General features: G+C 54.8%; 3 protein-coding genes across 6 annotated transcripts; 2 read left to right on the forward strand and 1 right to left on the reverse strand.

Moving 5' to 3' along the window:
- Positions 1-1607: 1607 nt before the first annotated feature.
- Positions 1608-6792, forward strand: GARIN5B (golgi associated RAB2 interactor family member 5B). Its single transcript, XM_019627856.1, has 11 exons — positions 1608-1769; positions 1933-2087; positions 2168-2426; positions 2770-2794; positions 2971-3035; positions 3117-3220; positions 3429-3525; positions 3789-3813; positions 3990-4054; positions 4136-4239; positions 4841-6792. Exons 1-11 carry the CDS (start codon positions 1620-1622, stop codon positions 6615-6617), a joined length of 2826 nt encoding a protein of 941 aa, XP_019483401.1. The 5' UTR covers positions 1608-1619; the 3' UTR covers positions 6618-6792.
- Positions 4131-19938, reverse strand: KMT5C (lysine methyltransferase 5C). Of its 3 annotated transcripts, XR_002122282.1 has the most exons (10): positions 19804-19910; positions 18039-18286; positions 17735-17900; positions 17283-17392; positions 16463-16626; positions 16275-16294; positions 14367-14503; positions 14085-14266; positions 12093-12253; positions 4131-4214 (listed from the first exon to the last, which is right to left on the reverse strand). XR_002122282.1 is itself a non-coding variant. In XM_019627922.1 (9 exons), exons 2-9 carry the CDS (start codon positions 18284-18286, stop codon positions 13428-13430), a joined length of 1533 nt encoding a protein of 510 aa, XP_019483467.1. In that variant the 5' UTR covers positions 19861-19938; the 3' UTR covers positions 12752-13427. The 3 variants fall into 3 exon arrangements, 2 of the variants coding, with proteins under 2 accessions (XP_019483467.1, XP_019483466.1); XM_019627922.1 differs by lacking the exons at positions 4131-4214; positions 12093-12253 and adding an exon at positions 12752-13933 and having other exon boundaries at positions 19861-19938; XM_019627921.1 differs by lacking the exons at positions 4131-4214; positions 12093-12253 and adding an exon at positions 12752-13933 and having other exon boundaries at positions 19804-19908.
- Positions 7793-9087, forward strand: COX6B2 (cytochrome c oxidase subunit 6B2). Of its 2 annotated transcripts, none has more exons than XM_019627926.1 (4): positions 7793-7958; positions 8072-8213; positions 8707-8807; positions 8907-9087. In XM_019627926.1, the coding sequence occupies exons 2-4, from the start codon at positions 8090-8092 to the stop codon at positions 8958-8960; spliced, it is 279 nt and encodes a 92-aa protein (XP_019483471.1). In that variant the 5' UTR covers positions 7793-7958; positions 8072-8089; the 3' UTR covers positions 8961-9087. The 2 variants fall into 2 exon arrangements, with proteins under 2 accessions (XP_019483471.1, XP_019483472.1); XM_019627927.1 differs by having other exon boundaries at positions 8072-8195.
- Positions 19939-26601: the final 6663 nt, after the last annotated feature.

The following is a 26601-nucleotide window of genomic DNA, read 5'->3' on the forward strand; positions in this document are numbered from 1 at the left end:
TCTGGGCCTGAGCAGGAGCATATATTATTTATTAAACAATTACCTTTTGTGTTGGGGTGGGGAGGGAGAGGGAAAGGAGGCCTGGGTTTTTGTACAAAAATGTAAGAAACCTTTTTGAGATGAAGAAGAGGGAATTAAATTTGTCATACACATCCACTAAGAGGAGGTTTCTCTGAGGGCTGAGGGCTGGAGCCTGGATGCTGGGGCCCCTGGGGTAGGGGGTAGGAAGGACCCTGAGTGGACATGACCATGCAGAGGAGATTGGTTGGTGCCCCCAGGGCCTGTGAACCCTGAGGGGCAGGTTCTGAGCCTCACCTGGTACCCAGCCCTCTGTAGGCACTCAATAAACATTTAATGGAAGGTTCCAGAAGGTCACCCTGTGACCGACAGTACTCGTACAGGACAAAACTACAAGCTGAAGGTTGTTCATGATGGCAGTGTTCACAAAAGCAAATTGAAAACAACCTATATGTCCAACAGTGGAAGAGGTGAAATAAATTATAGCCCACTCATGTGATGGAACACTGGTGACCAGCCATCAAGAGAGATGCTTCAGACAGAAAGAGCAGGCTGCAAACCATGACGTTGTGATCCCCACTTTGTGTTTCTCTTTCTCTCTATATACGGATTTTTTTTTTAAATCCTAGAAGGAAATACACCAAAATGTTGACAATGGCTACCTCCAGGTAGAAAGCAGGGGTTGGGATTCTGGGTGACTTTTATTATTTGTGCTTGTATTTTCCAGAATTTCTACAAAAAAATGTATTTTGCAAGACACATTAAAAAAAATAATAAACACTATTTTTAGAATGACAGAATCTAGTCCCCTCTCAAGAAATAAACCTTCAGAAGGGGGCAAGAAGAACCACATATACATTGAGTGCCTGCTCTGGACCATGCCTCAAGTGTGGGGTTTTACTGACAGGATTCAATGGATCCTCTGGTATACCCCATTTTACTGGTGAAGGAAACTGAGTCTGGTGGGGTGTCTGTTGTTCAAGGTCACAGATCTAAGGAGAGAAAGTTGTGATTCTGCCAAAGGTCTGCCTGGCTCATTGAAAAGGTTGAGTGCCTTTCTTTATAACTCAATATACAGCAACTGTGGCCACAGACACAAACGCATTTGATCTGGGGAAACAGGCTCCATGGGGGTGTGGGACTTACTCGAGGTCTAGAGAAGGGTCAGTGGCAAGTGGGGGCTGTGTTCCCACTTCCCCTTACAACCAAGGTTCCCCTTGGTTAACCATCCATTTGCAACATCCCAGACAGACCCTCAAGGGCCTTCTGTTGTCACCAGTTTCAGTTTGGGCATGGGGGCTTCTGGTTTACCCGCCATCCCCAACCCTCAAGAGTCCAGGCCACATCCCCATAAGAGAAGGGAGCCCATGGCCCCCAGGAGAGTTCCCAGGAAGAGTACTGCCTGTGTCCAATGAGGTCACAAAGCCCCCCCCACCACCACCACCAAAGGCTCCTCCCCCGGGCCTGGCAGGGCCAGTCCAAGCCCTGGGGAAGCTCCACCCTCTGGTACCACTGAGCTCTGGCTCAGGGCGGTGGTGGGTTGGGGGGTGCCGGGTCCCTGACTCCGTGCCCCGGGTGACCCCCCACTTTCTGCAGCCACCATGAACCGGCTTTGGAACATCAGGCGCCTAGATCCACTGCCGGGCCCCCCAAAGTGGGTCCCCGCTCTGGGAGCGCTGCAGAAGATGCTGCAGAAGGGCGAGTACCTGCCCCTCCGCCCGCTGCCCATGTTCGAGAGTAACTTTGTCCAGGTCCCCAGCTCCCTGTGCCTGGGGGTGGAGAGGGGAAGAGCTAGACCCCCTAGGCTTGGGGATTTGGGCATCTGGGGACTCAGGGGGTGAGGGGCTCAGGCTGGGGGTGCCACAAGAGCATTACAGAAAGGAGTGGTTCCAGCCCCTCTCCCTGGCCCCGCAGGTGACCAACCAAGGGGCCCCTGTATATGTGCACCACAAAACCAACCGTCTGACTATGGGTGTGGCCGCCTCCCTGCCAGGCCTGGTGCTGCCAGACCTCCTGCTGATCGCTCAGCCCCCTGAGGGCAGGGACTGCTCCAACCTTGTCCTCACCAGGTACTTCCACTCCCCCATCCCCTGTCTCCCCAGCCCCCATCTCCTGCTCTACCTCCTCCATCTCCTGCACGCCCCCCTAGGATGATCCCGCTGGACCTGGTCCACCTGTATGTTCACAACCTGTCTGCCTGGCGTCTGAAGCTGCGCCTGATCACAGGCCGCTGCTACTACCTGGAGCTAGACGCCCCTGCTGGCGAGGTTGCCTTCTTGTTTGACCGCTGGATCCGGCTTATCAACCTGCTCCAGGAACCGGCCACCACCTGGGCCCCCAGGACCCTGCACACGCCCCCCACGGACCTGGCCCTGGTGGCACCTCCTGCCTCCACCTGGCGCCTCCAGGTGGACCATGACACCCCAGACTCCAGGGGGCAGTTATGATTCTACAATAGATTCAAATGGGAGCCAGGACCAAGAGCCTGAAGTCCAGGAACGAGGCAGGGGAGGAGGGGCTGGGGCCTGGACTCCTGGGTCTGAGGGAGGAGGGGCTGGGGGCCTGGGCGTCCGGGTCTGAGGGAGGAGGGGCTGGGGGCCTGGGCTCCCGGGTCTGAGAGGAAGGGCTAGACCTGGGCTCCCGGGTCTGAGGAAGGAGGGGCTGGGGGCCTGGAGTCTTAGGCTGGGTAGTAATGGAGATGTGGAAGCCAGGAAGAGGTCGCCTCTCCTGACTGACCCTCCCTGTCCACAGGACCAGTCCCACACCAGACATTCAGGTGAGCAGGCTCTGGCATCGATTGGGCTTGCTGCATCTCAGCTTCTCCCCCACTAGGCGTGGGCACTCTTCCTCCTCTGTTGCGTGTCTCAGCTCCCCAGGAGTCTCCTCTCAGCCTCTTCCCAAGTCCTCCCTAGCATCAGGGACCCTGGCTCAGGTCTTTCCCTCTCTTTCCAGTCATGACTGTTGATCCCACATTTCCTTACAAGATGCTGACATCTCAGAAACATAAGAAAACAAAGGTGAGTAGGCCCCGGCAGGCTGGTGGGTGACTGGGCTGAGGGGCTGCACGTTCTGATGGCCCTCCCTTGTCCCCGTGCCAGACCTTCAAGCGCAGATTTAAGTCCCAGGCTGTGGGTGACTCCCTGCCTCTCATCTGGTCACACCTGGAGCATGCTGACACTAGAAAGAAATCCACAGAAAAAAAGTAGGTTTGGCGCCTTGTCGCTGGTGGGGGCAGGAGAAGGATGGGGACGTTGCCAAAGTCCCACCATATTGTGCCTACAGGTCACACCATGACTGCTGCCTTCACAGCTCTCAGACCAAAATCCAAGTTTCTGGTGAATACACCTGCTCCCCGCCCCCCCCCTCCATGAATGGACCCCAAAGCTCTAGCCCTTCCCCTGAGGGCTCAGACTGCTTTTTTCCCTCCCAGAGAAGCCCAGCATCACCATCCGGACCATCTATAGCATCATTTCCGGCACCATCAACCAAATGCCATCCTCTTTCAAGGCAGTTATATACTAGGGGCCCAGGAGCCCAACTCTTAGATCTGGGGGAGGAGGGTCTGGGGGTCTGGATTCCTGGGTCTGAAATGTAAGAAACCTTTTTGAGATGAAGAAGAGGGAATTAAATTTGTCATACACATCCACTAAGAGGAGGTTTCTCTGAGGGCTGAGGGCTGGAGNGGGGCCTGGAGTCTTAGGCTGGGTAGTAATGGAGATGTGGAAGCCAGGAAGAGGTCGCCTCTCCTGACTGACCCTCCCTGTCCACAGGACCAGTCCCACACCAGACATTCAGGTGAGCAGGCTCTGGCATCGATTGGGCTTGCTGCATCTCAGCTTCTCCCCCACTAGGCGTGGGCACTCTTCCTCCTCTGTTGCGTGTCTCAGCTCCCCAGGAGTCTCCTCTCAGCCTCTTCCCAAGTCCTCCCTAGCATCAGGGACCCTGGCTCAGGTCTTTCCCTCTCTTTCCAGTCATGACTGTTGATCCCACATTTCCTTACAAGATGCTGACATCTCAGAAACATAAGAAAACAAAGGTGAGTAGGCCCCGGCAGGCTGGTGGGTGACTGGGCTGAGGGGCTGCACGTTCTGATGGCCCTCCCTTGTCCCCGTGCCAGACCTTCAAGCGCAGATTTAAGTCCCAGGCTGTGGGTGACTCCCTGCCTCTCATCTGGTCACACCTGGAGCATGCTGACACTAGAAAGAAATCCACAGAAAAAAAGTAGGTTTGGCGCCTTGTCGCTGGTGGGGGCAGGAGAAGGATGGGGACGTTGCCAAAGTCCCACCATATTGTGCCTACAGGTCACACCATGACTGCTGCCTTCACAGCTCTCAGACCAAAATCCAAGTTTCTGGTGAATACACCTGCTCCCCGCCCCCCCCCTCCATGAATGGACCCCAAAGCTCTAGCCCTTCCCCTGAGGGCTCAGACTGCTTTTTTCCCTCCCAGAGAAGCCCAGCATCACCATCCGGACCATCTATAGCATCATTTCCGGCACCATCAACCAAATGCCATCCTCTTTCAAGGCAGTTATATACTAGGGGCCCAGGAGCCCAACTCTTAGATCTGGGGGAGGAGGGTCTGGGGGTCTGGACTCCTGGGTCTGAGGGAGGAGGGTCTGGGGGTCTGGATTCCTGGGTCTGAGGGAGGAGGGGCCTGGATTCCTGGGTCTGAGGGAGGGGGCATGGGGGCTTGGTCTACCTCTGAGAGGCTTCCTTGGCCCTGACCATCTTTCCCTCTCCTCCCTCCACCTGCAGCATTGCTCTTGTAATTCTGACAGAGCAATGGTCCTAGGTGGTTTAATTGAGACCCCTTCATGATATATCTCAGAGGACAGCCATGATATTTCCTTGCTGGGTTCCTTCAATCACTTTGATTCTTACCTGTGGCAACAGGACATGGAAGACCTGATGGACTCCAAATCTAGCACCTCGTCCTCCAGCTTCCTCAGCCAGGCCACCTACTCTCCCAATTTCAACCTGCCTGCTTCCTACTCCTCTGTGCCCAGGCGCAACGAAAAGGACAGAACCCTGGGCTCTGTGCAGAGGCTGCAGCCTCCACCCTCTCAGAAGACCCCCTCTGTTCCTGCCACCTCTTGGAAGGCTCCATTTATCCTTGACCAGGCCCAGAAGGTCTCAGCTGTACATGCTCCGTCAAAGAAAGCCCCAGCTGGACCTGCTGCTCCCCAGAAGACCCCAATTGTAGCTTCTGTTCCCCAGAAAGCCCCCACCATATCTGGCCCATCTCGGAAGGACCTACCTTTATCAGCTATTTCCCACAAGGCCTCAGCTGCACCTGCCCCATCTCAGAAGTCCACTGCTATACCTGGGCCATCCCGGGAGATCCCACGTGTACTGGCTATCCCCCAGAAGGCCACAGCAATACCTGCCCCATCTCAGAAGGCCCCATCTGCACTTGCTCTTCCCCCAAAGGCCGTGTGCCCCCCTATCCCAAACCAGAAACTTCTGTTCCTGCCTACCCCATCCCAGAAGGCTCTGACCTCACCCATCCAATTCCAGGTGATATTGGACCCTGCTGATTTTGGCATGTTGTCCGTGGGAAGTCATGGTGTGGATGTGCTTGAGAAAAGTCAGCTTGAAGGGAAGCCAGAGTCAGTGGTGCTAGTGGGCGCCCAGAAGACAAATGTCAGGGAGATGAGGGCCCAGAAAATGTCCCTGGAGTTGCCTTTCACCACCACCATGGAGTCGAAGGAAGTTGTGATCAGCAAAGCCCAGGAGAACACCCTGGATGGCTTAAAGGAGAAGGGGAAGTTGGAGGACGAGGTCCAAAGGATGAAGGAGGAGAAATCCGGGGACAGGCCTGGCTTCAAGTCCAAGGAGATGGGGCAGCAGAAGAAGTGGGTTGAGACCCAGGAGCTGGCCATGGAGGTAGCGCCACAGGAACACAGCAGGCCCTTCTCCGTGGAGGGGCTCACCTTTGCCAAGCTGATGATCATGGCCAACTCCAAGCAGCCACCCTTGAGACCAGAACTGGTCAGTCCGCCCTCCTGCCTCTTGACCACCCCAGGGTCTGCCATGTCAAGGATGAGCACGGAGCCCCTCAGACCCAGCCAGGTGTTGGAGGGGACACCGGTGGTGGTCAGGGAGCAGCCCTGGTTGGGCCCCTGGGCAAAGGGGAGCACAAGTCTATGGGTGGATGAGACCTCGCATCCGTGGGCAGAGGTAGAGGTGGAGGAGCTGCCCTCGGACCAAAGGGGGCCTTCCAAAGTGCTCCCCCACTCCCAGCGTGCCCCCAGCAGCCTAAAGATAGACAGAGCCTCTCAGGCCCCTATCCCTCTGCCCACAACAAGGTGGGAGGATGTAATCCAGATGCCCATCTTGCAGACCCCCATCTCAAAGATGGAGGCCAGGGTGTCCCAAAAGCCCAAGAGAGGATCTCAAGAGACCATGGGGATGCTGGACCAGCGCCCCCTGTCCATGATGGGGTCATCCTTGGAGATTCTCGAGCCCAAGCTCTTGGAAATTGGGAGTATGAAGGACATGGCCAACAAGGTGGAGAAGACAAAGAAGGAACTGGGTGTCTTCATGCCTTCGAGCAGGTACTTGGGGAGACAGGACCTCTGGAGTTATCAGCAATGAGGTGACATGGTGGGGATGAAGACCTGGACGGGGCAGGCTTAAGGGAGCACAGAAAATGGAATCACTGTGCCGCAATCTTCGAAAACATGATGCTGAGTGAAAGGAGTCAGACACAAATGACTACATAATGTGTGATTCCATTTGTATGAAATGTCCAGAACAGGCAAATCCATAGACACAGAAAGGAAGTTAGTGGTTACCAAGGACTGGGAGGGGTGGGGGAATGGGCAGAGACTGCTGAAAGAGTATGGGGCGTCCTTTTAGGATGATGAAAATATTCTAGAATGTGATAGAGGTGGTGGTTGCACAACATTGTGAATGTAATTAATGCAGCTGAATTGTACATTTTAAAATGGTAAATGTTGTGATGTGTATTTTCCAACTACATATATACCTAAAGAGGGGAATCAGAGACCAGCTCTGTCCGTGTAGTTTGCCGGAAGGGGAAGAGGGACATGGATGGCAGCTGGTGTAGGACATGGGCACAAGAGAGGCTTCTTAAGAGGAAGAAATTTTCGTGCATTTGGATGCTGGGGTGAAGGATCTAGAGTCAGGCTTTATACTAGGGGGGCAAGAGGGTGAGAAACCTTGGAAGGAGGTGGGGTGGAACTGGAGGAGGCAGGTGGGGACCCGGATTTCAGCTCAGGCTTGCGGGGCCCCTTGAACAGGGCCTACGTCAACACGTTTACTGAGCGCACACTGCTCTCTCTCCAGCATGCACGGTTCCCAGCACCTTCAATAGCAAGATGCAAGGGACTCAACTTCAGTCGTCTAAGTGTCCAAAGGAGCCCACCGTTACCAGGTAGCCCGTGACACACTCAGACCCGCCTTACACCTGGCACAGAGTTCAGGAGCCCAGATCCCACCCGTGCTCTTTGCTTTTCCCCGCAGGCTCCAGGTGCTGTGCTCTCTACTGTGAGAAGGCCGGGAGAGGGGAGCTACCTCTCCGGCAGAGACCAGAGTTATCTATGCATTTATATATTGGGGGACGAGCCCAAGGGGTGGCCCTGCTTCGCAGAAATTAAAAGGCTGAGTCTGGGACTTGGCAAAAGCCTAGCTAGCTAGTCTCGGTGCCCGTGTGTGCGCTGGGGCCCCGGGAGAGGACTTAGGGCTGGAGGCGGGACCTGCGAGGCGGGAGGTGGGGTCCACACCGACCCCGCCCCGCCCCAGAACGTTTTCTGCAGTGCAGCGGCTCTTATTGGCTGGGTTTCGGGGGTCCCAGCCAATCCGGTCGGGGGGTCGTGTTTTACCTGGCCTGGGACCCTAGAGACTCAGAAGCGAGGGGCACCCAGGACGGAGCCACAAGCACAGGCGACCCCGTGACGCGCTGTCATTAGTTTGGTGAGGACAGCACGGGAGGGATCGGGCTGGGTTTCGGGATGAGGGTCAGGAGCTGGGTGAGGATCGGAGCGAGAGGCGTCCCCTGGGCCCCACTGAGCCAGCCCTCTCCGCAGGAGCTGCCGCCTCGGTAGATGTTTGGCTCTGAGAAGCCCACCAGTGGGCGATGGCGTACACCGCCCTTCGACCCGCGCTTCCCCAACCAGAACCAGACCCGCAACTGCTACCAGAACTTCCTGGGTGAGCCCTCGCCGGCAGGTTAGGGAGAGCCGGGTGAGAGGGGGGAGGCAGCGCCTAGTCCTGAGGGCCGCGCTCCAACTCCTGAGGACTTGGAGTGGAGACCGTTGGGGTGGAACAGGAAGGAAAGGAGGCGGGGCCTTGCCTGGAGGGGCGGAGCGAACTAGGTATAGGGGGGCTTAGTCGGGGGTGGGCGGGACTGAGGCGGAAGGAGTGAGGTAGTGAGAGAGAGCCTGGCTAGGAGTGGGGTGGGACCTATCATTGGAGGGGGTGAGGCCTGGTCGTTAGTGGGCGGGGCCTGTTCTGGAGGGGCGTGATAAGTCTTGGAGGGAGGGGGTGAGGGAGAGCGGGAGGGCGGGGCCTGGAGTGGAAGGGATAAGGATAGACTAGGAGCAGCGGGGACCGACATGGGGGCGGGGCCTGGCCTGGAGCGGGCACCGCCTGTAGTGGAAGGCGGGGCGGGGGTGCCGGGCCGCGCTGCAGCCCTAGCCCACCGTCCTGCCTCACCCCGCAGACTACCATCGCTGCTTTAAGAAAATGAACCTCCGCGGGAAGAGCACGCAGCCCTGCGAGTATTACTTCCGCGTGTTCCACTCGCTGTGCCCCATGAGCTGGGTGAGAGGGCAAGGGGGCGCAAACCCGCCGGACTGGGCGCGGGGAGCGGGCCCGGCTGACGTGAGCCGGCGCCCCTATCTGCCTCCTGCCCCTCCCCAGGTGCAGCGCTGGACCGAGCAGATCAGGGACGAGACCTTCGCAGGCAAAATCTGACTACCTGAGCTCTGCTTCTCCGGGGCATCAGCCCCAGCGGCCCCATCTACTCGTCTCGCGGAGACCCGGCCCCAGCCTCCCACTCCGTCTCTAAGCCACAAATAAAGCTATGTTGTTGCCGCTGTTTCTTAATGTCTGGCCAGTGTAGCTTGGGGAGCAGGGAGGTCCTCCCGATGTCTGTGTCCTCGAACCAACACTACTGTTCTGATGATGAGGGAGGGGCGGGGAAGAACTGTGCTCCATCAGGGCTGGGATGGCGTCAGATCTCTAGGGTAAGAGCAAGCCTGCCCCTCCCACCCCCTCCCCACCCTCCAGCAGGTAGCAGCCATCCCCTTTGGCTCTCCAGATGACATTTGCCCATCAAAATGGTTCCACGGTGCTCCTGCCTCTCAGTCCCCACAACTACCTGTCACTAAGGATCCCTCTTCTGCTCTTACCTTGTCCTCCCACACTCCTGGGTTTCCTGCCCCTACTGTACCCCAAGTCCTGAGGAGGGACATTTTGGGACCACCCAGCGCTGACCTCCACCCCTCCCTCCCTTGCTCCAGACCCTTTCCCAGCTGTCTGTCACTCTCCTGCCCCCATATGACTTCAATTCCTTCCCAGTAACATCCTGCCGGGTCATGGGAGCCCTCCCAAATGGGTCTGCTGTACTTACCTCTGTCCTTTCAGCACCCCATTCACAGCCAGGAGCTGCTTTCTCCGTTTTCTAATGAAACGGGACAGCCCCTCTCCAGAAAACAAGTTACTTCATTCCAACCCCCCACTCCCACAGACCCCTTCCTGACTGAGCTTGAGGATGCTCAGAGGTCCATCTGGACTATTCTTTGCTCGCACCCCATTAGACACTGGGCCTGCCCTCAACCAGGCTCCAAGGTGACAATGTTGAGATTTGTTCTGATTCGTCCCTAGAAATGGCACCTCTCCAGCGACCTCCAACCCACCCCCCAGGCTAAGTAGTAACCCTTGACAGAGAGAAGAGCCCAGGGTCCTAGCCTGGTCCTGCCCCAGACAGCCAGCTGTGACACCTGGGCAGGGGAGGGTTGGATTTCAGTTTCTGCCTGAAGCTCCTGGGACAGCCTGGACTCCCCCCAGAATCTGCCTGAAGTTGGCTCATGGGGGTCAAAGGTGGCTGTTACTAATCATAACAACTTGCTGGGTGACCTTGGACAAGCCTCTTAACCTGTGTACAACTCAAGTTTCCCCAGCTGTAAATGAGATGATGCGGATTCCCTGGATAAGGAGGGACAATGGGAGGGGCTGGTTGAGCTCAGGGGAGGACTGGCTCCATCTCGCTCCCCCCCTCTTCAATGCCCTCATCACCCAACCCAAGGCAAACCCCAGCCATCCCATCTCCAGGATGGTTCCACCCCAAGACCTGGGCCCCCGGGGCTCCCTCTCTTGGACTACAACCTGAGAGGCAGGGGGACCAGTGAGGGGGCAGGGTGTGCACCGGCCAGACAGCAGGGGACCTTCTGGAGTCTGGCCTGCACAGAGGCAGTGCTGCTGTAGGAAGGAAGCAGCAGTGCCACATGGGCAGGGTAGCTCTGAGTCACAGAATGGGGCTGTCGGCTGTCTAAGCACTCAGTGAGGTCACCCAGGTAGTGTCCAGTACAGCGCCTGACACCTGTGCAGCCACCGCCAGCCTCTTGACCTCACCTGAACACCAGTGCCTGGAGTGTACTTTCGCCCCATTGGCCAGCAGTCCCTCCCAGTCTTCCTCCTTCCTTCCCTCTTGGGAGCTGGGTCCTCCCCACCATCACCCCTCTACCACTTCTGGGGTATTCTTACACTCCTGTTTCCCTGCGGCCACCACTGCACTATGAATGCCTGAGTCTGGGCCAGATGCCTAGCCTCCGGCTGGCTGAACCACCACCGCTAACTCCCAGCTCTAAACTCTGGCTCCTAGGCCAGCTTTGCCTGCCACGTGTTGAGCCCCCAATGCCAGCCTCACTGTCCCCCAGCAGTCTCCCAGGTCAGAAGCAGCTCAGGCCACTCAACTTTCTCCCCCCTCCCCCAACCTGCATCCCTGCTCTCCTAGCCACCTCCTCCCACTCTCCCCTTCCTCATCCCCTCCTCCACTCCTCCCACCTCCCCCAACCCCACTGCCCCTCACTCCATCCCTTATCCTTCTCCCCTTCCTCTGCCATTACACCCTCAGAAACAGCTCCTTCCTCCTAGACTGCTGACAGATTTTTTCCAGGTGCTTCCTGGTCAGAATCACAAAATCCCTTGGCTGCTCTTCACCCTTTGCTCCTCCATTCCTGGAGGCACCCCTCTCCTCCTCTCCTCCCACCTCATCACCCCATGGAAGTCACTGCTGTCCCTTGGTCTGCAGGGGGAACAGCTCTGGCCTCTTTCCCATTCTGAAAACCCCAAAGCCTGGATGAGCTCTGGGAGGGGATTCGAATCACAGCCCTGCAGCTTACCAGCCATGCGGCCCCAGACAGGAGTCCTGATGCCCCCGTCCTACGATCTGTCTATCTAAATTAAGGCAATAACAATCTCTGAGCTTCACAGGGCTCGGGGGAGGATGATGCTGTGAGTTACAAGTTAGAACTTGTCCAGCCCCACAGGGTATGTGGGGTCTCTGTCTACATAAACAATTTCAGGCGCTCAGCATCAGCATGGCCCAATTCTGGTGCCGGATATTGCACTGGACAGTGGGAGTGACCTGGGTTGGCAGCCTCAGGATGACCAACTCCATCAATAGGGTCCTGGACCCCCTGCTCAGTGTAAAAGGGTCAGAGAGCACCCCCAAGGGAAGAAATGGGATCCAGGCTTAGGGCATCCTACCTAGACAGCACAGGGCTCCCTGTCACTGTAATTATTTCTTTTCTTCCAGCTCCCTCCTTTCTCTGCCTCCCAGGCACCTTCCCTGAATTCCTTGCTCTGGCCCCCACATGTATGATGGGGTTTTCATCGGCCTTGACCCTCTGAACCTCAGACACACCCCTTGCCCTGGGCCTGGACGACCCCACTTGCTGACTCAGAGGCCCCCTCTCTCATTTTTAACATGAGGGAGAAAATGAATAGGGTTCAATAGGATTTGCACAAAAGGCATTATTTTTCTCATTCCCAATGAAACAGGCTGTATGTAAACAAAACAAATTCTAAAGTAAAAAAGGTTACCTGCTCTGAGCCACCTGGGTCTCCCTGCCTGTTCACTCTTTCCTCAGGGCCCCCAGGCCCCTCACGCACATGGCCTGGCCTCAACCTTCAGGGTAAACTTTTCCAAGGCCGGCCAGCAAGGAGGAGATAGACGGGGGTCTGCAGCCTGTCCTCCAGGAGGCCTCAAATGAACAAGAAAAAAAAAGTCTGCAAGATGGGCGGAGTGGCTGCTACAGCCCTCACTAATTGTTAGCTGTTAGTGTTTCCTTTGGTAAAAAAGGGGGTTTAGGTGAGAATTAAGAGACAAGAGCTAAATCAAGATATTAAACTGGATCTGAAGACAACTGAGAAGACTCCTCTGGTCTGAGCCAGGTCAACCAAGATGACACAGGTGAGGTGTGGGAGGGGATCTGACTCCAGAAAGGGCGACCAAGCCCACATGACCTCAGGCAAGTCACTCTGCTTGCTGGACCTGTTATCTCCTCTGGAAAAAGGGGAAAATCCCTTCCTACTGGGAGGGTGGTCTGAAAGCATTCTTTCTCAGCAAAATTCAAGAGTCGTCACCCCTTCCTCTCTTAAAGCTCCTAGGCCCAAAGCCTGGGCTTCCTCCTCTGGGTCTGGCCCCCCAGAATGGCTGAGGGTCTCGCCCTCCTGACAGACAGCTCCTCAAAACATCAATCAAAATGAAAATCTTCTGAGGGTGCTGCTTATAACAAGGTTTTAATAAAATAAAAAGTTCAAGTGCTTCCAATCCCCCAACATACCCCGTTCTGGTGTGGGGGAGGGGAGGGAGCCCCCACACCCCAGTAGCACCAGGGATAGCACCATAAGAAAGATAAGGTTGCACCCGGCCTCCCTGAGACCCAGGGGGTGCTGAGGACACGTGGGCACCCCCCACCTTGCCCTCCACCTCAAACAGTCCCAGATTTGAGAGCAAACCTACTCCCCTCCATGGGGCAGTCTCCAAAAAGTGCCACCCCCAAGTCAGTTCCCCTTCCTCCTGAGGCCTGGGCTTCTGGGGAGATGCCAGGGGTGGCCCCCACCCCTTATGGCTTTGCTCCCTGGGCAGGAGAAGGTGGGAGGGGAAGGAACAGCTCCTTCAGTCCTGAGCTGGGGAGACGGGGAGGGCAGCAATGGCTAGGGTTCCCTGACAGGGTGGGGATGGCTCAGGGGTCAGCAGTCACAAAGGGTCAGGGGTCCAATCCCTGGTGGTGTCCAAAGCAACCCGACACTGGGTCAGGGATGTGCTGGGGTCAAGGGTCAGCTTCCTCCCAGAGGTCCAAGAGCTCCTTCTGGAGGGTCCATGAGTCGAGAACTTGGGCTAGGGGGACTAATAGGGTCACCCTGTCCAGCCCATCATGGTCCATCACTGTTGACATCTAGGTCGATGGAGCCGTGGCTGACCACCAGCCGCAGGCGCTTGGGTGGGGAGAAGGGTGCGAAGGCAAGGGCCTGCTTGGGGATGGGGATGGGGCCTGGGGTCCCGGTGGGGACCGGAGTGGCAGTGGCAGTGGCAGGTGGGGCTGGGGCCACACGGCTCAGGTCCACACGTACCACGTAAGGCAGCCCGTAGCGCCGGGCCCAGTGCCAGTCCTGCTGGGGGGCCCAGCAGGCATGGGGGGCCGGGCCCAGGGCCACCACGGCCTCTGCTTCCAGGCGGCAGTGTGGGCCACAGCCTCCCCACCTGTGCAGGGAGATACGGGCAGCACGGAGAACAGGGTGCATGGGAACCGGCCGGGGCTGGGGTCGACGGCGCCTCCGGGGACGTACTCGGAGCTGGGGCTGCAACAGCCATGGGAGCCAGAGTGGCGAGGTATCGGGGTGGGTGCCACAGGCCAGGGGGCGCAGGGGCTGGCAGGCGGCTGTGGAGGCCATGGAAGGAGAAAGGGTGAGCAGGGCCTCTGGAAAGGGGAACAGCTCCTGCTAGGGCCACCCCCCCCCCCAAGAAAGGAGGACAGAGAAACGGTCAGGATGGAGAAAAGCTGACAGGATGGGGCCCCAATTTGTGCTCACCACAGAACAGGTCCCTGCGCAGAGAGGATGGGTGGGCACAAGCCCATGGGCTCAGCAGGGTTTGCCGGCTGCTGCCCAGGCCCTGCAGCATCCTCCGCTTGGTCTCCCGGAGCTGGTACTTGTCCAAGGGCCGTGGTGGTAAGTGCTCCCTGGGCCGCAGGCGAAAAGCTCCTTCCCCTTTCCTGGGGGGAATGGGCCCTGAGGTTGCACTTCTGGGTCCAGGGGATTCCCCTCCTAACCCTGTTCCCTGTCCTCCCCCCTCCCCTCCCCTTCCATGCTCACCTCTCGCAGGTGTAGCATTCACAGTGCTCGTTCTTTTCACCAAAGAAGCCTTCACCGTAGAAGCAGGTCACCTCATCACCAGGCTCAATGTCCCGGAGCACCTTCACGCAGGCTGAGTTCCCATCTGCGGGCACAAACTGGGGGCCGGGCTGCTCAGTATCCAGGCCAGCTGGCTACCCCTGGCCTGAAAATCCTCTAGGAGGGGCAGTGATTGAGCCCCTGCAGAAGTGCCACTGGGAGGTGGTCCACTCTGCCCAGGGCCTGCCCTCATATCACCCCAATCACCCACCCATGTGGCTTCCAACCCCTCTGCAAGATGGTGCTCCAACATCACCCTTGCTCTGGCTTGTGCAGCCAAGTCCCACCCCCTTGCACACCCCTAACCGCTCCCTCACTCCCTGCCATCCTGCACCTTGGCAGCTGCCCCCCCTTCCAGGAGGCCTGTGCCCACTGCACAGCCCATCTGGAATCGATACCCCACAGTCCCTAATAACCTGCCTGTTCCTGCCTCCGCGGTCCCATCTGGGAAGGGTATGACTCCCATCTGTGGGTTCATCTGTCCATCCATCCATCCAACTGTCCACTCTAGACTGACACAAGCCTGGGAGTAGCTTTCGCTGCCTACCTGACCCCAGGCCAACTGGCCAGTGCCTCTCAGGTGCTCAGTATCTTGCGTCCTTGTCTTCTCGGTCCCCGAGGCCCTACCTGGAGCCAGCTCCTCATCCCCTTCCTCAGTGACACACCAGATTACACACCAGCCTCTTCACGGCCGTCCTGCCTCCAGCTCTGCCTTCCTGCCAAAACTCCAGTGCACCAGTCAGGGCATCTAAAAACCAAGCTCCCTGACCAGTGGACAGCCACATGGGCAGACCCGGGCTTGTGCATGGCACAGGAGACCAGAGTCGCCACACGTATCACGCCTCCTGACCCTCCAGTGTGATGTGTCCTGTCTGGGGCACCCTAACCTGACTGTTTTACTTCAATACCTAGAAAAATCCAACTCCAACTTCAAAGCCTGGCTCCTGTGCCCCAGGTGGCTGTCATCCACCTTGGCACAAAGCCTCTCAAGGAGTCTGGCCTTGTTTTTTGTCTTACCCAGTGTCTGCAAATGGAGCCAGACCAAGGCTGCACATCACCCACCCGAAATCCACGTAAGGGGCATGGAGAATCACAGGAACACCAACAGACATCAGTGTGCCCCGTGAACCTGACCTTCCCAACCAGCTCAGGAGACAAATTCTCACCATCTCCCATCTGAGAAACCAGGGTTGGGGACTGGCGGAGCCAGGGCTCAAACCCAGGTCTAACTCCAGAGCCCAGGACCCCGCCATGTCTTGGGGCTCCCGCAGATGCAGGACAAGGCACACGCTTGGCAGGGAGCACTCAGGCCTTCCCAGTTGTCTCCCCTCCATTTCCCGCTCTCCCAGGCTCCATCACAGAACCAGCAGCCATCATTGCACCTGGCTCCTAGCCTGGCTCCCTCTGCCCCCTATGCCAGAAGCCCTGCCTCCCAGAGGTCCCTGTCCTCCTCCTCCAGGGCTCTCTCTGGCCTCACCCAAGGGGGCATGAATCTGCAGGTTCCTGCCACTCAATCCCCTGCTCCTGCTATCACAGCTTCACAGCTATGGTCTGTGGGCATCTCCCTGAAAGACTTGGGGTTCCAGGCACAGGGTCACTTTCTGTCTCCCCATCACCACGCGCCCCCCCCCCTAACTGGCTCAGCCCCCAGCTAGTGCATTTCCTCTGTCCCCTGTCTGACAGCCCCCAGGCACAAACACCTGAGGGGGTGGGAAACTGCTCTGTCAGGTGGGGAGACAGCAGACAGTTTCTGGCTATTTATTGAACACAAAGCCCTCCCCCACCCTCATTTCCCACGTGCCCACTCCTCCGGGAGTCTCCAGGTCTCACCTTGCAGTTGGGTTTGCAGTCTGGAGCCAGTCGGGGGGGTGGGGGGGGCAGGGGCAGGGGAGAGAAGAGACTTGGGTGAACCCAGCAAGAGGGTGGGGTGCCACCCCTCCTCCCCCTACCAGGCCCTGCCCCTGCTGACTCACCCCCCTTTCCCTCCAACCCCTTCCCGGCCCCAAGGGCACCCATACCATGGTTGATGAAGGCTGCTGGGCCCAGCCACAGCTGGGCGCTGCGCTTGCGGGTGGAGTACATGATGCTGAAATCATTCTCGCCCACCCTCAGCAGCTCCTCATCGGCCTCCCGCAGCTCCGCGATGCAGCCCACCAGCAGCTCCAGTTTCTCGTTCTTCTTCCTGCCAGGGCCAGGCTGGGACCTGTGAACAGCGCCTCCACGACCACTGCCACGGCCGCTGCCGGCTACCACCACCGTCTGCCTCTCAAATCTCTCAAACCCACTCCCAATGGCTCTACACTTGCCCAGCTGGGCTTCCCTGCTTTAGCCCACAGCAAGAACAGCACCTTCTGCCTGCTGACAGCCATCCCACAGCCCTGTCCTTCTGCCTGGACTTGACTCCCCGACAGCCCCCTTTCACCAGACACTCCAGCTCATCCTTTGGGTCCCAGCTTAGGCCTGGCTCCCCTAAACATTCAAAATTCCCTGGCTGGCACCTGAAGCTCGGAGCAGCTGCAGTGAGTACCTTTGTGTCCACTCGGCCTGCCTTCCTGCTACACTGAGTGCAGGCAGGGGCTCAGGTCAGGGTAAAGAAAAGACAGCACAATCCTGGGCCCAAGGTCAGGCCTTTGGGGCAACCCCAGGAATCCTGGGGCCGAATGGTGGGGCGTGTCTCATCACCCAGCAGGGCAAGGGCAAGGACAGTCTTCGGGACCAGGCTATGGCCTCGTTCTCAGTGGGAACACAGACATTCATCCCATCCTCTAGGAGGGAGAGGTTTCCTCTCCCAGCAGACCCAGGGAGGGGTGCCTCCCGTCAGGAATTCTGCCCTCTTACCAAGCTCGGGTAGACACAATCTTGGCTCCATTCGTCTCCATGGAATAACGGGTACAGGGCAGGATGGTAAAGCCACTTTCAGGCAGGAAGGCACGGAGGTAGCGATAGATCTGGGGGAGGTGAGGGGGTGGGCGGGGTGAGGTGGTGGGGCAGGGTCGTCCTCGGCCCTCTCTCTCCTGGGCTCTAGTCCTGCTCTGCCACTGACTTGATGTGTGGTCTCGGGAATTCACTTCCCCTCTCAGGGCCTCAGTTTCCTCATCTGTCAAATGAAGAGGTTGGACTCCATCTCAGAGGGCCCCCCAACTCTCCTCTCCTAGGATTCTCTGAGCCCCACCTCAGATGGTCCCATTGGCTACCAAGTCAGGGAGTCCTGGGGACTGCGCTGAGGGGCACAGTTCCTGGGGCTCCGAAGAACATGTGGGCTGGGTTGGGGGAGAGAAGGGCGCCCTCACGTGGGTCTTGAGGGCAGCCTCCTGCCGCGGGCCCCGGCTCTGGAAGTAGTGGGCCATCCAGCCTCCCAGCGTCAGGGCCCGGTATGCAGCCTCCAGGTCCCGCTGCCTCAGGAAAGCCTCCAGTGCTGAGCGCAGGTGGTGCTGTCGCCGCAGGGGGGGCACAGGGCTGGGGGAGAGGGCACACCTGGGTCCCAGGGCCTTGGCCTATTCCCTCCTGGCCTTCCCGGGCCCCACCCCCACCCTCACTGGGGCTGCGGTGGAAAGGAAGGGGTCCCAAGCCCAAGTCCTCCCCAGGCTGCCTCACCTGACATTCATCTTATGGGTGCGGAAGCCTAGGTAGGGGTCCAGAACGAGGCTGGTGGCGAGGTCGTCGTTCTCACACAGTTCTCTGGCTGTCACTCTATCGGGCCCCATGATGTCCCATGGACCATGCTGCCTCCAACCAAGAGCAGGGAGCACAAAGCAGCAGCTGGGGAAGTACCCTGGGCATGTGCTTTCTCCACGCCACTTATAAACTGTGTAGGACTTTGTCAATCCCTTCCATCTCCTCATCTACAAATTGGGGGGAAAAGCAACATTGACTTCAGAGGGCTCTCAGTGCAGGTGAAATGCAACAAGTATCTCTGACAGTGGGAAAGCTCCCAAACGTATGCAAATCAATCTCATTAATATCTCCTCCTCCTCATGCTCCAGAGCAGGGACACAAAGCCCCCACCACACACACAAACACATATGCGTGTGCGCATGAGCACCCGGTCTAGAGACGGCTGAATAGCCGTCTGGGTGACCCTAATGGCTTAGCCCTGCAAAAGCTGGGAGTCAAGGGGCCCAGCTCCACCTCTGACCCTCACTAAAAAATGCCAAGGCATCCACCCCCCCACCCCCCCCAGGTGAGACTGTTCCTCCGCCCACCCGCAGCCTCCACCTCCCCTCGCCAGCAGCCCAGCAGCCCTGGGAGTCGTCAGGAGGCCCTGGGTGAAGCCCCAGGCAGCCTGGAGGGGGGTGAGGGTAGGAGGAGGGATCCTAGCACCTGCTCCCTCTCCAAGGATTCAGAGGTGGGGAGGGGCTCAGAGGACAAAGCGGGGCAGGGGTGTCTGAAGACAAGGAACGGTAAGGAGAGGCAGAAGGGATCCACAAAAAGGGAGAATGAAGGGGATTCGCAAAACAAAGCCCCTAACCCTGACCGCAGAGAGCCTGCTGGGCACACACACCACGGAGCTTCAAGGACAGTCAATGGGGGACGGCAAGGAAGGGGGAGCTAAGAGATCCGGAGCTAGATTGGCTGGGAAAGAGAATATAGAAAGACAGGAAGACTGGGGATAAAGAGCGGGCGCGGCGGGGCGGCGCTGGGACAGGGCAGAAGCCGCAGAGGGGCAATGGAGTCAAGACAAAATAGAGGCCGCACGGAGGGGAGCTGGGGCAGGGAGAAGGGGGGCTGGATAGAGAGCTGCGGGAATGCTTGGGGATCCACGGAGGAGCCCAGAAAAGCCAGATAGAAGAGTTGGGGTGCAGGGAGAGAAAGGAGAAGAGTCTGGGGATCCAGGGAGGGTCCCGAGAAGGTAGAGCCGGGCCTAGGAGCCCAGAACGGGGCTTGGAGAAGCAGAAGGGGCAGGGGAAATCCTGGGGATCCAGGCAGGAGGGTAGGAAAGCCAAGAAGAGAGAATTTGGGGTCCACGGAGAGCCCTGGATAGGCAGCGAGGGTCCAGGAGGAAATTGGGGTAAGCAGACAAAGACCAGGGTAGGCAGTGCGAGTGCAGGGAAAGGGCACTCGCTGGGGTCCAGCGAGGGGAGTGAGTCCGAGGGTGCGCTGAGGGTCCAGGGAAGGGCCTGGAGCATGAGAGGAGTCCTTGGGAAGGCCCGGGGGTGCCGGAGGGGCCTGGTGAGAAAGCACAGGGACGGCTGTGGGCCGAGAGCCGCAGGAGGCTCGCCGAGGGGCCGGGAGACGTGGGCGCCTGCACACGAGGCGGGCGGGGCAGGGGGCAGTCAGGGCTGGGGGAGACCGGGAGCCAAAGCGGCGCGGGACCAGGGCCGAGAGGGTCTCGGAGGTCGGGCCCCGCGCCGCCCCTCACCCGCTTCTCCTCCTCCTCCTCCTTCTCCTCAGGCGCCCGCGACGCAGTCGCCACTACCTCCTACTGCCTCTTCCAGCTCTCGTCAGACACGGTCACCGCGCCTCTTGTCAGCCCAACCGGGCCCGCCCCGCCACGGCCACTGCGGCCTCCCATTGGCCAACGCCGCCGCCACTCCTCAGTTGCTGTGGCGCTCGCTCTGCTCCTATTGGCCGAGTCCTACTCTACCCTCCCTTCCCGCCCCCGTCAGTGCCCCCACAAAACCCCGCCACGCCCTCAGTGCCCTCCAGCGCGGCCAACGGCTGCCATTAGCTCCTGCTGCTGTCCTTCTGCCGCTACCATGGAGACGTATCCCCGCCCACAACCCGAAGTCGGCGCCCTCATTGGTCAAAAGCGCCGTAGCTCGGGTTTGGGTAAGGTTATTCAGGTCTAAATGGAAAGAGGGCGGGTTCTGCCAGCTCCAGAATCCGTACATGATTGGCTACATTCAAAACAGCTCATCCTTCCATTGGCTAAGGTCCCCGCCCATCACCATAGTGTCGCGACCTCCCTATTCTTTTTCACTGGTGAAACCTTCAGCCACTGGAGGAAGGAAGCTGAAGCGAGCGGGAGGGGTGAATGCGCGCGCACCTCCATTCTTTTCCCCTCCCCCGCCCCGCCCGGAGAGGCCTGCGGTTGCCAAGGCGACAAAACTTTATTGACAACCTTGGCCGGGTACAAAGGGCTCTCATCCTTCTGGACCACATTCTCTCCCCTAAATACCCCATTTAATTTTGGAAGTATCCACAATAACACTCTGTGGGTGAACGGGTCCAAAAGAGAAGTGGGGTCTTTAGAGAAAGCCCTGACTCATGAGACACTCCCATAGGGCACCCACCTCCCAATTGTTATCACCCTCCCATCAAATCCCAGAGGCAGACATAATTAGCAATTCGGCATAATTATGCCCAGAATAATAAGCTCCGCACTTGGAGCAGGTGGTCTTTGTTTGGTTTACTGTTATATATCCTGCTCGTAGTAGGTAGTTTCTCTGTGACGTCGCTATGTGAAGATGGGGAAGTGACTTGCCCTCTCTGGGTCTCAGGCTCGCATCTATAAAATAAGGACCACACTGCTCCCTCTCTGAGGGGCCCTGCTTAACACCCTCCCAGGTGTCCTCCATCTGTGCTTCCAGTCTCTCATCCTCTGTTCATACTGTTCCTTCCCCAACTGAGACTACCTCTAGTTCTGAGACACCCCCAACTAAGGATGGCCACAGCTCCAGAGGAGAGAAGCAGCCTCAGCCAGAGAAAGGGAGCTAGCAAGCAGAAAGGACTCTATACAAAGATTAGCTGTCCAGGGAAGTCCTAGCAGCATGTCTGAATCTTAAAAGATAACACCTTTGACTCACGCGTGTACACCCTAGAGGAACTCTCACAAACATAAACAAAAAGATAAGCACAAGAATGCTCGTGACAGCAGTGGCTGTAACCGTGGAAAAACTGGAAACGGCTTAAATGTCCATCACATGAAAAATGGATCAACGGATCGTGGCATGTTCATACAGGGTACACCATACAGCAGTGAAAGAGGATGACCGGCACTCCAGACGGCAAGCTGGACAACCCACACCATATGCTGCTAGTTGCAGAAGTCTGCATAGTCCATGCAGGAAGTTTTAACACACAGAAAACAAGGGTTGTGTGTAAGTACATGTAAATGTGCACAAATGTGCAAGGGTGTAACAACGATGGGTGGGGGGAACCTAGTGGTGACTTCTGGGGATCAGGTGAAAGGCATGCAATTAGGAAAGCAACTCAAGACATTGTTATTTGTCATTTTGTTTGTTTGTTTGTTAAACCTAGAGGTGGAAACTGTGAGTTCACTATATTCACTAGCTATTCTTTTTCTACGTGTCAGAAATATTTCATCATACAAATAAATGTTTGACCTACCAATTCCACTTCCAGGCTTTTATTCTAAGAAAATAACTGGACAAGTGTTAAAATATTTATATATAAAGATATGTCTCAGCATTGTTTGAAAAACAGCAAAATAGGAAAAGCCTGAATGTCCAACAATTAGTTGGATTAATTACAGCATATCCACCAGGTGCAATAACAATAACTAACAGCTCTTCACACATGCCTGTCACTTTGCAAATTGCCTTGTGAGGAAGGGGCTATTACCCCCTTTTTACAGGTGAGCAAAGAGAGAGGCTGACAGAGGGGATGTAATTGGCCATCAGACTCTCAACCTCTGGGCTACATCACCCACACAGGATCCAGCTGGTTCTCAACCTTCAGAGGCACCTCACAGGAGTGAAGTGCTGACACATGCCTAGAAGACATCACTCTAGGTAAAAGGAGCCAGACACCAAAAGTCACATATGGAATGATTCCATTTCTAGGAAATATGCAGAATAGGCAAATCCACAGAGACAGGAAGCAGATTCCTGATTGCCAGGGGCTGCGGGGAGGTGAGAATGGGGAGTGACTGATAATGGGACTGGGGTTTCCTTTTTGGATGAAGTTCTGGAACTAGAGAGTGCATGTACATAACGCCATTGATTTGTATACTTTAACATGGCAAATGTGACATTATGTGTATTTTACCAGAGAGAGAGGGATAGAGAGAGGAGAGGAGAGGAGAAGAGAAGAGAATCACCTTGGGAATATAGCAAAAATATAGATTCCAAGACAGCCTTCAGAGGGCACGGTCCAGGATTTAATAATGAATCATTTTAAGACAGTGCTACTCCAAGTGTGGCCCATGGGCCAGCAGCTTCCAGCAGATCACATGGGCGCTGGGTAGGAATTCAGAATCTCAGGCTGCAGCCCAGACCTCCTAAATCATAACCACCCAGATCAGTGACTTGAATGTTCTAGAATGTTTGAGAAGGATGCTTTAGAAGATGCTTTTGCAGGGGGCTTCCTCAGAGTGCACCTTCACAAGCTGCAGGGACACTGTGGGCTCAGTAACTCTTAAGGTGGTGCATGGCTTATTATTAAGACAAAAGGCTTGTTATAAAACAGTAAATTCAGTGTGGTCATATTTTGAGGGGAGCGGGATATCTATGTGTATACAGAGGGTGCCAAAAAATGTATACACATTTTAAGAAAGGAAAGCTAATATATGTAATAATATATGTAATAATATATGATGATAACAAAAGATGAATACAAGTCACGTTTGACTTCTGCAATTATAAGAAGTGCTCAAAGCGGTTACCATCCGCATCCAGACACGTCTGATTACAGTGAACTACTGCTTGAGCAACGTTGACCAAATGTCCACTTGTATACATTTTTTTTTTGCTCCCCCCCGCCCCCCCGGTATATAAGGTAAATGATTGGGGGAATGATGTGGAGAAAAGGGAACCTCGTACGCTGTTGGGAATGTAAATTGGTACAGCCACAATGTAAAATAGTATGGAGGTTCCTCAAAAATTTAAACATAAAATTATTGCATAATCCAGTGATCCCGCTTTTGGATATATATACACAGAGAAAATTAAATTACTATTGCAAAGAGATATCTGCACTCTCATGTTTATTGCAGCATTATTCACAATAGCTAAGACATGGAAACAACCTAAATGTCCATTGAAGGATGAATGGATAAAGAAGATGTGATGTATATACAATGGAATATTACTCAACTTTGAGGAAGAAGGAAATACATACTGGCTTTTGCAACAATGTGGATGAACCTGGAGGACATTATGCTAAGTGAAATAAGTCAGATCAAGAAAGACAAATACTGTTTGATACCATTTATATGTAGAATCTAAAAAAGTGTTGAACTCATAGACACAAAGAGTGGAATGGTGGTCACCAGGGGCTGGGGCGATGGGGGAAATGGGGAGATGTTGGAGAAAGGGCACGTCAGCTATAAGATGAATAAGTCCTGGGGATGTAATATAACTCATACAGCATGGTGACCATAGTTAATAATAATAATATATTGTGTATTTGAAATTTACTGAGTAGATCTCGTGTTCTTACTACACACATGAAAAGGGTAACTACGTGAGATGATGTGTTAATTAGCTTGATTGTGGTGATCATTTTACAATGTATCCATATATCAAAACATCACATTGTACAACATAAATGTGTACAATTTTTGTATGTCAGTTATACCTCAATAAAGCTGGAAAAAAATAAATGTTTGGGAGGAGTTGTCTGTTTTCATGTATTACTTGTGTAATAACAGTATGTATACTATAATAGAATAAAATATAAGCATTACATACTATATGTTAATTGATATACATATACCTACATCTCTATATACACCTACGTATATGCACACACACACATCTCTTTATCATTGTTGTCATCATCATCATCATCATGCTTAAAATTCTGCAACGGATTCACACCTTAATAACCAGCCTCCAAGATGACACCCAGCCACCACCTCCTGTCCTGTCCTGTCATACCCTCCCTTGTGTAGCCTCTTCCACACTGAATAGGGCTGAGCTACGAGTATGTAACCAAAAAGATACTGCAAAAGTGAGGGCATGCCCTAGGCTAGTTATCAAGGACATTGTGGTTTCTGCCTTGCTCTCTATAAGATCACTCCTCTGAGGTAACCAGGCGCCACATCAAGAGGTCAAGGAAGCCACCCCATGAAGAAATCCACGAGTCAAGGAACTGAGGCCTTTTTCCAACTGCCAGAGAGGAACAGAAACTTCCTGCCAACAGTTTGACAGTCATGTGAGTGAGCCAGCCTGGGAACTATCCTCCTGCCTCTGCCAAGCCTTAGGATATCTATGTCCCAATTGGCATCTTGATGAGAGATACCCCAAGGCCAAAACCACCTAGCTTAAGCCATTCACAAATCCCTGACCCACTGGAACCAAGTGAGATGATAAATGTTTATTGTTGTTTTTGGCTGCTGTAGTTAATTGATACATACCTAGGTGAAAATCTGATATTCTTACAATGCCCCCCCTCCCCTTATTTCTCCGATCTTATGTTAACTATTCTCCTCACACTCACTCTGATACAGTCCCATTGGCCTTGTTGCTGGAGGCTGAACTTTCCTCATCTCAAGGTCTTTTCCTGCTGTTATTTCTGCCAGGAGACTCCACCCACAGATCTCTGCAGGGCTTACTGTCTCATATGCTTCAGGTCTTTGCTGGAATATCATTTCTTCAGGGAGAAACTTCCTTGATTGCCCTGGCAGAAGAGCCCACCTGCCCCAGCCATCCCCTTACTCTGCTATTGCATCATAGCCCTGGGACCAGCTACATAATAATTTGTGGGTCCTGGAGCAAAATGAAAATGCAGAGCCCCTTGTTAAAAAATTCTTAAGAATTTAAAGATGGAGACAGCAGAATATGAAACGTCTGTGGGACCCTGGACAACTACACAGGGCTGGCATTGCATAGAACATACCCCAGCATGACATTATATATCTCTGTGTTTATCTATTCACTGTCCTTCTCCCCAGCTAGAACATATGCTCTAAGAGGGCAGGGATGCTTGTTTTGTTCACAGCTGAGTCTCCAATGTCAAGAGCAGTGCCTGGCACATTATTGGCCTTTGATAAAGATTGCTGAATGAGTAAATGAATAACAACAACCAAAGAAATGTGTGTGTGTGTGTGTGTGTGTGTGTGTGTGCGCACACACATTTGGATGATGTGGTAGATAGAACAAAATGACCCCGAAAAACATACTCACTTCCCAATACCTGGAAACTGTGAATATTACTTTATATGGCAAAAGATGTGATTAATGTAAGGACCTTGAGAAGAGGACCTTATCCTAGATTATCCCAGTGAGCCCTAAGTGCCATCAAATGTACCTTATGAGAGAGAGGTACAAGGTGATTAGTTACAGAGACCCACATGGAGAATGGAGAGAGACTGGGGTGATGCAGCCCCAAGTCAAGGTATGCCAGCAGCCACCAGAAACTGGAAAGAGGCAGGAAGGACCCTCCCTTAGAGCCTCCAGAGGGAGCACAGCCCTGTCAACATCTTGATTTCAGCCCACTGAAACTGGTGTTGAAATCCTGGATGCTAAAACTGTAAGGGAACAAACTCCTGTTGTTTTTCAGCCACTAGGTTTGTGAAAATTTGTTACAGCAGCCACAAGAAGCTAATACAGATGGTTGATTAACTGGATTGAATCAATGGGGAAGTGGATGGTTGAACCGATGGATGGATGGAGTGTAGGATAAATGGGAAGTGAGAACTGATAGAATAGATTAAAGAATGAAAGAATGTGGGTGGGTGAGTGGTTAGTTGAATGGATGCATAGAGCTTTGGAAAGCTGAAGAGATCTGAACAACCGATAGTTGGGTAGATAGGCCAGTGGGTGGATGGGTAGATATATGGATGGGTACTTGAGGAGGAAGCACAATATATTGAAAAGAACCAAATTTTACAATCAGACAGGACTCAGGTCCTTTGCTCAGTAACTGAGTGACATTGGGCAAGTATGGTAGCCATGAGGGTTCTCCCTTTGAGAAAGAACTAATCAACTGGGAAAACTGCATTTGGCCCACAGCTTCCAGCTGCAGTACCTGGAACCACTATTATTTTTGCATCGAGGTCCTGTTCTTTTCGGGCAGCCCCCAACCAATGACTAAGCATGGTGGTGGTGGTGATGTTAAAGCCTGGCCATTTCCACCCAATGTGGGACTCCTCTAAGGAAATCTTTAAAAGAAAAAAATTGAGGTCAAATTCACAAAACACGAAATTAACCAATTCAACCATTTGAAGATGTATAATTTAATGGCCTTTGGTACAGTCACACTGTTGTGCAACCATCATCTCTATCTACTTCCAAAACATTTTCATCTCCCC

The sequence above is a fragment of the Hipposideros armiger genome, unplaced genomic scaffold (genome assembly GCF_001890085.2).
Source record: "Hipposideros armiger isolate ML-2016 unplaced genomic scaffold, ASM189008v1 scaffold_742, whole genome shotgun sequence".
NCBI classification, from domain to species: Eukaryota; Metazoa; Chordata; class Mammalia; order Chiroptera; family Hipposideridae; genus Hipposideros; species Hipposideros armiger.

Coding starts and splice junctions, on each gene's coding strand:
- COX6B2 (XM_019627926.1), top strand. CDS start 8,090: ATGTTTGGCTCTGAGAAGCCCACCAGTGGGCGATGGCGTACACCGCCC. Junction 8,214..8,706: donor GGGTGAGCCCTCGCCGGCAG/GTTAGGGAGAGC, acceptor CTCACCCCGCAG/ACTACCATCGCTGCTTTAAG. Junction 8,808..8,906: donor CGCTGTGCCCCATGAGCTGG/GTGAGAGGGCAA, acceptor GCCCCTCCCCAG/GTGCAGCGCTGGACCGAGCA.
- KMT5C (XM_019627922.1), bottom strand. CDS start 18,286: ATGAGGAGATGGAAGGGATTGACAAAGTCCTACACAGTTTATAAGTGG. Junction 17,901..18,038: donor ACCCATAAGATGAATGTCAG/GTGAGGCAGCCT, acceptor CCTCTCCCCCAG/CCCTGTGCCCCCCCTGCGGC. Junction 16,627..17,282: donor ATTGTGTCTACCCGAGCTTG/GTAAGAGGGCAG, acceptor TGGCCCTGGCAG/GAAGAAGAACGAGAAACTGG.
- GARIN5B (XM_019627856.1), top strand. CDS start 1,620: ATGAACCGGCTTTGGAACATCAGGCGCCTAGATCCACTGCCGGGCCCC. Junction 1,770..1,932: donor TCGAGAGTAACTTTGTCCAG/GTCCCCAGCTCC, acceptor CTGGCCCCGCAG/GTGACCAACCAAGGGGCCCC. Junction 2,795..2,970: donor GTCCCACACCAGACATTCAG/GTGAGCAGGCTC, acceptor CTCTCTTTCCAG/TCATGACTGTTGATCCCACA.